Genomic DNA, 12,892 nt, shown 5'->3' on the forward strand with positions numbered 1-12,892 from the left:
GCTGTTCTGATCACAGCCCTGGCCGCGGGATGGCCTTGGTGTACGGGGGGAGATGGTGGGTGCACCTGGCTCTCTGCCCTCGGAGCCTCCAGCCGACTGCCACGCCAGAGGGACGCGCAGTCGGAGCTGCGACCTCCACCCGCCCCCGCGGCGCCCATCGAAGTGGGGGTTCCCGCTACGCCGGGCCTCGCCGCTATACCCAGGCCGCATGGGGGTGGGGAAAGAACTTAGCGGAGCTCGGCATCGGGATCTGCGCCCCCGTGGAAAGAGCAAAGGAGAGTCATTTCACCCGGTCTCAACTCAGCTGGGGTCTCGGGAAATACGCGGTAATTCCCCAAGAACCCCGCCCTCTGTGAGAGGCGAGGCTGCGGGGCTGCCGGGATGGTTTGAGGACCGGGCCCGGCCAGAGAGACTCCAACCTTCACCACCCCCCGCGGTACCCGGTCCCACCCCCCGCCGTCTCCCGGCGCCGCCACTTCAGGCAGCCCACTCGGCCCGGCCTCTCCCCGCGCCCGGACCACCCCCCATGGGGTGCTCTCACTGCGCAGCGAGTCCCTCCGCTGCCTCCTCCCAGCCCAAAATGGCGGCGGCGGCCACCGATCCTTCTCGTCGCCTTCCTCTAGGGCCGAGGATCCCTCCGCGTCCAAGCCCCTCCCCTCTCAGCCGGATCTGTTTTCTGCTCAGTAAAGATTAACGCCATCAATGAACTCTTTAATTGAGCTCGGATAGGCGGTTGGATTATGCTTCCGCACAGCTAATCGTTGACGAAAAAGGGAATATTGGCAGGCGAGTGGACCAATCAAAGGACGAATCGGTGAGCGCGGAACGCCACTCGCGCAAGGGTAGATGGGTTTTAGAGTTTTCTGTGTGTCTGTTGAAATTAAAGGATCTTGATCCGCCTTCCCTAGATAGAAGAACTACAATCCCCAGCAGGCACCGCGCTGCCAGGACGGGGTGGGGGGCCTCCCCCCAACCTCAGTGCCTGAGCGGCTTGACCAGAGCTGCAGCAACTGCAGCAAGAGGTAGGGCTGAGCCGTTGGGAATTGCAGACAGGCGGTCGCACAGAAAGACACACAGATGTAGTCCTGTGCATAGCCCCTGACAGCAAATAGGTCAGTTCCGCCTTTGCAAAATCTCCTTCCCGGATCATTTCCCCTCTTCCAAGGAATCCTTCCTTATCCCTGTTGGGTTTCCCTCCCAGCTGCCTGTAGTGCGAAGACTTCTTACCCTTTCCTCCGTTTCCCATCCTGAGAAGAAGGAGGGAGGCAGGCCAGGCCCTGTAGGTGAAAAGGCCTCAGCCCCAGGCTGGGCCCAGTCGTGTGTTTTGAGGTGATGACTTCTGGAGCCCAGCCTGGGGAGGAGGTGGGGGCCTGCAGTCAAGGTTGGGGCCGCTGGAGGCAGTGGGGAAAGGACTCCTCCTCGGGCTTGTCGGAGCCACCGACCCACTCCACTCCCAGCCTGTCCAGGTCATTGCTGTGTCTTCGCTTCCCCAGGCAGTCTTTTCCCCTCTTTGGTTGCTGGGGGAACAAAGCTTAGGCCTAGCTTCCTAACTGCCAGCCTGCCTCAGTGAGTTTCAGGAGAAGAGTATAGGATGTAAGCCCTGGCCTGGGACCTGAGGAACAGGACTGGGGAGATGGCCCCTTAATCTCCATTTGACCCCTTGCTGGCTGGAGGTGTGAAAACCAGGCTGGAGGCGGCCCTTCATTTGAAAATGAGGGTGTGCACGTCTGGTGCTACAAAATGGCTGCCGCTGACTTGGTAAAAATTTGTTGGGTAGCCAGAGTCTTCCTGAAAATTCTTCCTCGGGACTTAGATTTCTATTATTTAAAGCAGGTGTCACTAGTTAAAAGGCATCTGCTGAAAGATTTGGAACAGAAGAAGGTGGCTACTCCAAACCAGACCAACTGTTAACACAGAGTCACCAGCAGCCCTGGAGGAGGCCAAGGTAAGCCCCATTCTCCCAACCACCTGAGTGCCCTGAGCATGGGTCCTGCCAACTGGGATCCTGGCTTCTTGTCTCAGATGTGTTAGTGGATTTGGAAAACCAGTATTTTTAAATGAGTCCCCACTATGCGCTAAGCAATGTGGCAGACGTTAATTCTGCGGTATCTCATGAAATCCTAGTAGCCATTCAGGGTAGAAATTACTATTTCCATTTCAAAGAAGCTGATGTTCTGAGAGCTGACATGCCTTTTCTAGAATCATGCAGCCAGCAAGCAGAAGACCCAGGGTTTAAACTTAGTGTCTTAAACACTGCCTTGCATTTTGTCTAGGCTGTGAACCAAGTCTGAAGCAGGGAGAAGAGTTTAAGCCATCGGTTCATAATTTAGGATGGAGGTTAGGGGGTAGGAAATCACCCAGGAGAGAGGGGAGAGACAGATTGTATCAGGCCCTCAGAGAACATCACCTTCTGATCTGGCAACAGGCGCCCAAACCCTCCCACCCTATGCTCTCTGTCACCGGCCCCCACCTTGCCCATTCTTCTCCCCTAGTCCACAGCTCCCTATAGGTAAGAAGGGAACTCTAGTCCTCTGATCCACCCTACCTAGATACTTCCAGTAAATTTTCCAGATTTATTTAATTTGGAGTTCATGGCATGTCAGGGCCTGAAGGTTCAGAGAGGGCAAATGACTCACCCGGGATCACACAGCTTATCTGCAATAGTGGTAATGGTGGAAAGGGGACAAGCCTTCAGGAGGGAGACAGCATGTGGGGCTGAGGGGCAGGGCTGGCTTGGGTGGGGGGCTGGGAACGGGTGAATGATTGTGCGCACCGAAGCAAGCCCCCTTGCCTCGGACTTCCAGTGGCCTTGCCTCTTCCTGGGTGGGGCAGAAGGTCTTCTCAGTTGGCCCAAGACACTGGTGGTGACAAGGCCTGTCACTCTTGATTGTATTGTTACTTTATGACATTCTCCCTGCAGGTAAAGTAACAATACAACACAACAAACAACACACATGTACACACAGTCCAACGTACCCCATCCCAAATTATGAAGAGAACTTTGGGGTCTCCAAAACGCACGTTAACACACCTCCAGCTCTTAAACAGGGCTGCATGCACCCCCCAGTACACTCCCTACACTCGAGTAGACCCTTAAACAGGGCTGCATGCACCCCCCAGTACACTCCCTACACTCGAGTAGACCCTTAAACAGGGCTGCATGCACCCCCCAGTACACTCCCTACACTCGAGTAGACCCTTAAACAGGGCTGCATGCACCCCCCAGTACACTCCCTACACTCGTGTAGACCCTTAAACAGGGCTGCATGCACCCCCCAGTACACTCCCTACACTCGTGTAGACCCTTAAACAGGGCTGCATGCACCCCCCAGTACACTCCCTACACTCGAGTAGACTCTTAAACAGGGCTGCATGCACCCCCCAGTACACTCCCTACACTCGTGTAGACCCATGCTCAGATGTCTCTGAACTGTGTTGAACATTATAAAACACTGTGCCAGTGGTGGTGGTTATTATTAGAATTCCCCAAACCACAAACTTCCAGCAATTCATTCTCCTCCCCCAGACTCAGTACTTCCACCCTCACCACGGCAGAGATAAACAGATGCCCTGAACACACGCACGCTTGACAGAATCCTTTCCGCCTCTTAGATAAGGTGTAGAATTCTCTGGGCTACAGACTGGAGATTGGCCCTTCCTCTCCCTAGTGCTTTCCTGCCCCTCATGTAGAAGAGTGATACCAACTTGTGCCTGGAATAAATACACTACATTCACCCTAGAATGACAGAAGCGAGAGTGTCATGTTCCAATATCTTTCGGATCCCCCCCCCCACTTCTGGGCTTATGTCATTTAACATATATTTATTGAACAGTCACCTTGGGCCATGCGTAGCGACATAGTGGTGAGCTGAACAGACAGGACACATTCTTCTAGGAGAAAGACAAGTGGTATATGGTAATGTGCTAAATGCTTAGTGGGACATTAACTGTCACATGACAGGGAGTCACCGGGAAGGGGAATGGGGGCTACTTAGATAGGGTGGTCAGGGAGGGCCTCTCTGAAGAGCTGACATTGGAACTTAACCCTGAAGGATGAAAAAGAATCAGTTATGCAAGTAGCTGGAAGCAGGATTGGCAACATGATTTGTGGGGTCAGTGCAAAGGGCTCTTAATTCAAAAATTACTAAGAAGTTCAAGACAATGACAGCAGAGCATTAAGCAAGGCATGGGGCTTTTCTGAATGGGGGGCTCTGGGGGACTGTACAGGTCACTTGCAAGGAAACCAGCTCTGTCTGAAAGATAAGCTTTCTAGGAAGAGGGAAGAGCAAGTGCCGTTTGGGCTTCTGATCAACCAATAATACATCAGGAGCCACTTCCCATCCCATTTCAAAGAGTATTTATTGAATGTCTGCTCTGTGCCAGGTGCTGTTCCAGGCATTGAAATTACAGAGTGAAATACACAGGCAAGATTCTGGCTCTCACCATGAGTTTGCTTGGGGAGGGTTGGGGGACAGACAGCAGACAGGTAAGCCCAGAAACAGACAAATGGTTGTAGAAGGTGTGAGGCTAGAGAGGGACCAAGTGAGCTGGGTGTGGGCAGGTTGGCTTCAGGCTGGATGAACAGAGGATCGTACCATGGGACGGGCCATCTGAGATCTGTCCTCCTTTTTCCTCTCTCTTTAGACCTCTCGTGTTCCTGGGAGCCCCAAAACATCCCCCGAGCCTCATGACCCTGGAGGTTCCCTGCCCCTGACACCCCGGATGGAGAGCCACTCAGAGGAGGAAGATCCTCCCGGCAGTGGCCTAGGCTGGAACGGTAGGGGTCCCCGGGCCCAGAGTCCAGGGCGCTGCTCAGTGGAGGCCGTACTGGCACGGAAGAAGCACCGCCGGCGGCCTTCAAAGCGCAAGCGGCACTGGCGGCCCTACCTGGAGCTGAGCTGGGCCGAGAAGCAACAGCGGGATGAGAGGCAGAGCCAGCGGGCCTCCCGGGTCCGAGAGGAGATGTTCGCCAAAGGCCAGCCCGTGGCACCCTACAATACCACCCAGTTCCTGATGAACGACAGAGACCCCGAGGAGCCCAACCTGGATGTGCCCCAAGGGGCCTCCCACCCAGGCTCCAGTGGGGAGAGTGAGGCCGGGGACAGCGACTCGAGGGGCCGAGCTCATGGGGAGTTCCAGCAGAGGGATTTCTCCGAGGCCTATGAGCGCTATCACACTGAGAGCCTGCAGGGCCGCAGCAAGCAGGAGCTGGTGCGCGACTACCTGGATCTGGAGAGGCGTCTGTCACAGGCCGAGGAGGAGACGAAGAGGCTGCAGCAGCTGCAGGGGTGCACCAGCCAGCGGCCCTGTCGCCAGGTGGAGGAGCTGGCCGCCGAGGTAGAGAGGCTCCGGACGGAGAACCAGCGGCTTCGGCAGGAGAATGAGATGTGGAACCGAGAAGGTGGCCTCCGTGGTGGGGAGCGGGGCACCTAGGGGTGCCCCCCCCATCCAGGCTGACCCAAGGAGAAGGTCCCATTTTGTACACACTCAGGCCAGCCGAGTCTCAAGGAGGCAGATCTCAGCACCTCTGCGCCCCCTGAGAACAGCTAATTTAGGTTCTGGCTTCCATCTTGTCATTTCCACAGTTTGTTCTTTGATGTCATCTTATTTTTCACAAAGGAATTAAATGATTTTGGTGAGATCACATGGGAGTGGCTAGCATTGATTTCACTAGGGCTGCTCTGAGAATCAAAGCACTTCCATCGCAGAGAGGCCTGGGGCTGCCCCCAGCCTGGGAGGACAGCAGACCCCTGCATCGGGGGCTTCTCAGCGTCTCCAGAATGCCTGAAATCTGCTCCATGTATCTGGGGGCCATCAGACTGCTCTGAAGGTTTTAGACAGGGGAAGGCAGAGGCGGGAGGGGTCTCAGTCAGGAGTCACCAGGTTCAGCCAGAGCCTGACTTAAGATGCAAGATTGCTGTGAGGACCTGGGAACTTCCCCGGGAGGGGGGAGGGCTAGGCCCAAGTCCAGGGGTTTCTTCAGGGTTTGTTCCCAGGCTCCCTGTATTTTCCCTGTCCTCCCCACAGTGTAGAGGGCTGGGCTGGACAAGGTCTGGGTGCCTTGTGTCTCTCTGTGCTTGACAGCCTCCCCCCCCCGCCCCCCATCACCCAGCTGGGGGTTGGGCAGGAGGTTAGGTTTGCCCCCTGACCTCCTAGAAGAGCACTTACAAGTAAGCGCTCAAGGGGACTTTTCTCCTGATGGAAAATAAGCCCAAGGCTGGTTGGACAGGGGATCGATCCTTAGCAGAGCCGGAGGCTTGGCTTTCGAGGTGCCATCCTGCTGCTTTTAGCCTAATCACCTGTGTGGTTAATTCCCTCTGAGGTGAGCCCCTCACCTGTCTGTCTGATAGAGAGCTGAGTCAGCCCGGATATGCCACCAACCCACCAGCAGTCTTGGGCTCTGAAGCGAGCTCACACGCCCCTCACACACAGACCCACCTCTCCCCAGACACCTTGTCTCTTGTTCTTGTGCTGCAGAGTGTCAGGCTGCGGTGGTGGAGGGGAAGTTAGTCAACTCACCAGTGAGCCTGTATTGGCTCTGCCACCGTGCACAGGGAGGGGCAGAGGCCTGGCGGGCCCAGCCTAACCTCCGTTCCAGGAGAGCTCATCTTGACAGGCCACATTGGGCGAGAGAAGGGCTCAGGCCTGGGAGCTGCTGGGATGGAAATGTTGAAAAATCCTGTGTGTTGCCAGGACAACTTTCTGCCCTGTCACACCCAGACCTCTCCAGCGTCTTCTACAGCGAAGTAAGGCCAGAACGGATCCTAGGAAAGGATGGGTTTTAAGAGAGCAAAATCTCCCATCTTTGGGGTCTCCCCCCACCCAACCCTGGCTGGGAGTCCTAGCCCCCTCCCCTTTGATCCCACACACCTCTGTCAGGAAGGGCTAGAGGAATGATTGTCCCCACTTTGCAGATGGAAAACCCAAGGCTCAGAGAGGAAGCGGCGTTTGGATTCCAGGAAAGCTGGCCTTAGGCCGGCCTTCCCCTGTGGGGTGCTAGCCAGGGACCTGAAGGCCCCTGGGCAGGGTGCAGGCAGCCTCCCAGCTGCTGCATTCCTCAGTGTGGAGCTGGAGGGAGAGGGGAGGGCCAGGGCCAGGACAAGGTTGTTTACCCGGAGGCCTGTGTGTGTGTGTGTGTGTGTGTGTGTGTGTGTGTGTGTGTGTGTGTAAAAGTAACTAGGAGGGGAGAGAAGATTCCAGAGGGCTGCTGGAGTGTGGGGGAGGGGTGTGGGTGCAGTGTCGAGGGAGAGGGTGCTGGAGGTGTATCCCTGAGCAGGCAGGAGCTGCACACGGGGGAGGGGAAAGGTGAGGAGCTTGGCCTTTCTTGGTCAAGGAGCTGAGGAGCCTGGAAAGAGGAAAGCTGCTGCAACCCCCAACAGACAGACACACACACACACACACACAATGGCTGAAGGGCTCTGGGTCAGGGTCACACTGAGGTGGGTTAATTTTCCCAAGGCTGGTGGGGCCCAGGATGGGGCAAGAAAACAGAGGAGCAAAACAAAAACAAAACCAGAGAAGGGTGTGGGATGGGAGAGTGTCGGGAGGGGCTGAGAGGGATCAGTGACGAGTCAGTGTCACCTCCTTCCCCCCACCTGGGTCCCTGACCTCAGTGCCCAGAACTTAGGGTAGAGCTGGCGTGGCTCGGGGCTCGGCACTGGGGAGGGCCAGCTCAGCCCCGGTGGCCAGATGCGGGTTCTTTTTGCTTTTCCCTCTCGAGCTGCCTGGTCCTGGGACCCCACCTCAGTGGGAAGCTCCAGTTTACAGCCTTCACCACCCTATCTGCTGGGGAAGCCGGGCTTAGACACACTCCGCTTTTCTCCCCAGGCCTTCCAGAGCAGATGCTCAGTGCCTCATTCCCTCACGGCCATTTGCTTTCCAGGACCATCTCGGTCAGCTGGGCCGGGGGAGGGAGGCCCAGAGAGGTAGGTAGTTCCCAGGAGGGATTTCGTACCCTGGTCTGGGATCCTCCTTTCTTCCCCACCCCAGGTGGACACCCCTGTGTACAGTGGACAGCCCCTGCCTGCAGTGGGGTCAGGGAATGAGAGTTGATGGGGTGCACAGAGCAGCTGAGGCAGCGGGAGGAGCTGCCAGGACGTGGGGAAGGGGGTCTGAGGTGAAGTAGTTCAGTATGTGTGAAGAGGGTGGCCAGTTCCCATTGCGCCCCCTTGGGCGCGGGCAAGGATGGCACTGGCCCTTTAAGTGGGGATGCCAGTCAAGGCCCTCCCCCAGCCAACCCAATTCGAGGGCACACTGAGCATGTGCAGGAGCTGTGGGAGCCGGAGGGGAGGGAAGTGGCTGGAGAGATTCCGGAGGGAGCACCTCTCCCCCCCTTACTTCCTGTAGCTGCCCCCTCTCTCCTTCCTGGGTCTGACAAAGGAGCCCACGGTGCTCAGCCAATCCCTTCCCCCCCCATCCCAGACCCCCGGTGGGTGCTGTCCTCTGGGGGCTCTGGGGCCTGCAAGGGGGTGACAGGTGGCCCCTCAGCCCTGGGAGGTCTCGGCAGCCCCCCTGCTGCCCGGAGATGGCACCCACACGCAGCTCAGTGCCGTCCTCACGTCCCCGCTGTGGGAGGGTGGTGGGTGATCTTCCTGCTGCTTAATGTGTTCGATTTCATTCCATTGGTGCCAGGGTTTCTAAAGGAACTGCCTACCTCGATGATGCTCTGCTCTGAAAATTAAAAGCAGCTAAGAAGATGAGGTCCCTGCCCCCACCCCCGGGAGCTTCCAGTCTAAAGTCTGAGAGGAAGCAAACAGCTCGGAGGCTAAAAGCGCCTGCCCCGCTCCCCCTCCTGGTTCTCCCTCCTTTCTCTAAAGGGCAGGGGCTCCCAAGTTCACGGGATCAAACTCTGCTTCCTCAACCAGCTGCATCCTCTAGGCCACCCTCCCCTGCAGCCTAGGAAACCGCCCCCCTCAAGCCTTTCCCCCACCTCCAACTCCCCTGTTTCTGCAAGGACGTCCTCCTTCCTCCCTCACATCAGGCTCTCCTTCCCTTCCCCCTTTGGCACTTGCCCACTCTTCTTCCTGTAATCTCTTATCTACAGGTACCCTTTTTTCTTTTTTTTCTTTCTTTATTTTTTTGTCGTGCCCCAGCGGCTTGCGGGGTCTTAGTTCCCCCGACCAGGGATCGAACCCACGCCCCTGGCCGTGAAAGCGCAGAGTCCTGACCACTGGACGGCCAGGGAATTCCCCAGGTACCCTTATTTTCAATTGAGGTGAAATTCACGTAACATAAAATCAACCATTTTAAAGTGAATAATTCAGTGGCGTTTAGTACCTTCACAATGTGTACAACTGCCACCTCCGTCTAGTTCCAAACATTAGCAACCCACAAGGAAGCGCCATACCCATTTCTGCCCAGGCAGCCATCAACCGGCATCTGTCTCTATGGTTTTACTTATTCTGGGTATTCCGGTGGTAGAGACAAGAGGGAAAGACTAGTCTTCTGGGGCCTGTATGCGGAAAAGCACAGATTCCCTGAGGGCCTTCTGTGAAGGGAGCGCTGGACCAGGAGTCCCGAGCCCTGTGGTCCATCCCAGTTCTGCTTCTAACTCAGGAGCCTCCTCTCCCCTGTTCAAGGCGCTGGGGGGGCCTTCAGGCCAGGATCCTGGGCCCTCAGAGGGCTTACCCCTGGCTGGGAGCTTCTGTCTGGGATTGTGATGCCGGGCCTGAAAAATCTTCCTCTTTGGGCTTCCCTGGTGGCGCAGTGGTTGAGAGTCCGCCTGCCGATGCAGGGGACGCGGGTTCGTGCCCTGGTCCGGGAAGATCCCACATGCTGCGGAGCGGCTGGGCCCGTGGGCCATGGCCACTGAGCCTGTGCGTCCGGAGCCTGTGCTCTGCGGCGGGAGAGGCCACAACGGTGAGAGGCCCGCGTACCGCAAAAAAAAATAAATCTTCCTCTTTAATACTCTTGGCTCCTTGCTGCCGGGTCCAGGCACTGAAGGTGGCCCCAGGAGACTGTGTGATTAGTACTGTGGGGTTTGGGGTCAGAGGCATGAGATGAGGAAACTTCGGCTCAGAGAGGTTGAGAAACTTGCCCAAGGTCCCACAACTCCTGCTTCACTGGAGTAGCAGCCGGTGCTGTCTGATTGTATTCGAGCTCTTGACCACTGTGTTCTCCTGTCTTCAAAGGGATGAAGGAAGTTAAGGGCTTAGCAAAGCGCCAGCCATGTGGGAAGTGCTCTCAACTGGAAGCAGCCATACATTTTACTACTTTGCGGAGCCTTGCATAGCCCTGAAGTGAATAGCTCCATTCCAAGGTGGTTCTTGGGAGCTCCCCTCACCCCCCCTTACCTTATCTTTGTCCTCCACTGGCCTCCTTAGGAGGACAGCTTCTGTGGGGACTGAGGGGCTGCCTGCACCCTGAGCCTTTAAGGCAGGTGGGAGTGAGAAAGCGTGGCTCCCCTCTCCCCTAGAGAAGGAGATGTTATTGCTGCTTTCAGCAGAGCTCAGTTCACCCATTTCTCCATGGCTGAACGTCCACCCCTGCCCCGTAAACAAAAAGGACTTTGTGGACCCAGGGGAGGGAGGGGACTGCACAGGCCTGGCCTGGCAGCGGACAGACTGAACAGCTGGCTCCCCAGTTGGCCACTGTGTCCAGGCTGCCTGTGGGCATGGACATTCCAGAGACCACCTGCCCCAGAGATCCTCCCGGGACCCCATCCAAGATGGAAACGCCCAGATCAGCCCCCCTGGGCACCTGCTGTCTCCTGCCTCAGGACAACCAGGATGGGCCCCCTCCCTTGCCCCATCCCTACCCCACTCCAGTGGCTCTGAGAGGAAGTTCCCAAGGAGACTAAGTTGTGAGGAGACGTGATGAGCGTGTCCAGAGCCTACCATGGCCACAGCCCAAGGTTCCATGGAGAAGGAAGGGAAAGGGGTCTTTGGGGGCCTATAGTCTGTCCTGGCTCCTGATCCTTCCAGCACCCTCCTTGGGGTTCTCCTTAGGCCCACACACACCCAGTCAGCCATTCAGACTCCTTTACCATAGTGTGAGGACTTGGACACAGGGAAGCTGCAGGCTTTCTCACAGCCGTGCCCGGAACCAAGCCCTGTGGCTGCCCAACTGGCCAGCATCCTCTCTTGCTGTTGGGCCCTCAGGCCCCACTGTCCTCTCTGGCTAGACCTCCCTTCCGTGGCTTCTCCGTCCCAGCCTCAGCCATTTCCCTCTTGGGCCTTTGATAAACAGGATCTTTTCCTCTGGGCCCCTCGTCCAACTGTCCTCACTTGTAATCCACATCAGCTGTGTTTGTAGCCACAGGCAACACCCCTCCCTGGATTCACCCCACTTCCAGGATCCTTCTCAGCTCCCCTTCCTCAGCTGCCTCTCCCCCCTCCTCCCCTGGGCTTCAGATGCTAGACGCCTTTTTTTAACCTTCCGCATGAATTCCCCAAATCTTAACGCTATTGAAAAAGTCTTTTCATCACGATTTGAAATTCCATGCTTGTCAAAAACTACCTTCACAAATACATTTGTGAGTTTTCTATTCCACTAATTTTAAATCTATCTCATTTATTGATAAACTAATCACATTAAAAAATTCTTATCACTACTTAATATGCTTTAATATCTGATAGCTCTATTGTCTCTCCTTACCCTTCTTTTATTAAAGATTCCTGGATATTCTTAGATTTAAAATTTTTCTAGAGTACATTTAAAAGCAGTATGTCCAGATACCCTCCCCAAAGCATATCTTTATTTATCTATATATAAAGATATAGATAGATATGCAGATATAGACACAGATATAGGTATCGTGGAAGGAAGCATGTGAGAGAGTTCTAGATGTTACCTAGTTCAATATCCTGTCTTTAGGCTGAATTAAGTATCTTTCTAAATCTGTGACTCTTTCTTACATTCTTTTTTTTTTTTTTTTAATAAATTCATTTATTTATTTATTTTTGGCTGCTTTGGGTCTTTGTTGCTGTGCGTGGGGGCTACTCTTCATTGTGGTGCGCAGGCTTCTCATTGCGGTGGCTTCTCTTGTTGCAGAGCCCGGGCTCTAGGTGCATGAGCTTCAGTAGTTGTGGCTCATGGGCTCAGTAGTTGTGGGTCGTGGGCTCTAGAGTGCGGGCTCAGTAGTTGTGGCACATGGGCTTAGTTGCTCTGTGGCACATGGGATCTTCCCGGATCAGGGCTGGAATCTGTGTCCCCTGCATTGGCAGGTGGATTCTTAACCACTGTGCCACCAGGGAAGTCCCTCTCTTATGTTCTTTAACCATTTTTTTTTTTTTGGCCGCACCACATGGTTTGCAGGATCTTAGATCCCAGGATCCCATCAAACTTCTCCCCCTGCAGTGGAAGCTCTGTGCCTTAACCACTGGACCCCCCAGGGAACTCCCAGTCATTGGAATTTTTAAGGCTCGGTGCTGGGGTGGGGGGTGGGCGTGATGTGCAGGTTCAGCCAGGGCTGAGAACTAGAGTTCTAAGAGTTCCGAATGTTCTCTCTGCCCAGCTTGCCTTGGCCAGGTGTGTAGGTGCCTGGCATCTGTCCACATCCCTAGGAGACTCCAAGATGGCATGACCTCCAGTGGGCAGACGCCAGCAGTGAGTCAGGGTGTCAGGGTGTTTGGGGAGCCTTGAAGGGCAGACCAGGGGATGGGCGGAGCTCAGGTTAAAGAGCAAGGAGGAATTTCCGCCAATCAGTGGAGGGTCCAAACTGTCCCTGGAGACTCGCAGCCTCCATCACTGGATGTGCCGGGGCTCATGAGGAAAGGCAGGAAGTGAGACCAGAAAACACACTGAGGGCCCCTCCAGCAATCAGATTCTGAAATTCTGCCTGGCAAAGAATCATTGCCTCATGGCCACAGCAGCACAACCACTTGTGGTTTGTGTGCGATGACGATTCTGCCCCATCTGGGCGGGGGTGGGGTGGGAGCTCTGGACTGGGGAT

The 12,892-nt window shown here is 55.6% G+C and overlaps 1 protein-coding gene and 1 long non-coding RNA gene across 5 annotated transcripts; both read left to right on the forward strand.

The window, feature by feature from the left end:
- Positions 1–5,642, forward strand: HEXIM2 (HEXIM P-TEFb complex subunit 2). 4 transcript variants are annotated; one of them, XM_089901329.1, is made up of 3 exons: positions 1–814; positions 1,834–1,945; positions 4,645–5,642. In XM_089901329.1, exon 3 carries the CDS (start codon positions 4,723–4,725, stop codon positions 5,431–5,433), a length of 711 nt encoding a protein of 236 aa, XP_089757455.1. In that variant the 5' UTR covers positions 1–814; positions 1,834–1,945; positions 4,645–4,722; the 3' UTR covers positions 5,434–5,642. The 4 variants fall into 4 exon arrangements, with proteins under 4 accessions (XP_089757455.1, XP_030618002.2, XP_089757454.1 ...); XM_030762142.2 differs by lacking the exon at positions 1–814 and adding an exon at positions 831–1,112 and having other exon boundaries at positions 1,831–1,945; XM_089901328.1 differs by lacking the exon at positions 1–814 and adding an exon at positions 831–1,112.
- Positions 5,643–6,504: 862 nt separating this feature from the next.
- On the forward strand, positions 6,505–12,324 carry LOC111170185 (uncharacterized). The gene is made up of 3 exons (XR_002643374.3): positions 6,505–6,746; positions 7,828–7,925; positions 8,632–12,324. It is a non-coding gene; the product is annotated as an uncharacterized LOC111170185 (long non-coding RNA).
- The last annotated feature ends 568 nt before the right edge of the window (positions 12,325–12,892 follow it).

Source organism: Delphinapterus leucas, chromosome 19, assembly GCF_059928025.1.
Source record: "Delphinapterus leucas isolate spDelLeu-1000000601 "Yukka" chromosome 19, BTC_Dleu_Yukka2, whole genome shotgun sequence".
Lineage (NCBI taxonomy): Eukaryota > Metazoa > Chordata > Mammalia > Artiodactyla > Monodontidae > Delphinapterus > Delphinapterus leucas.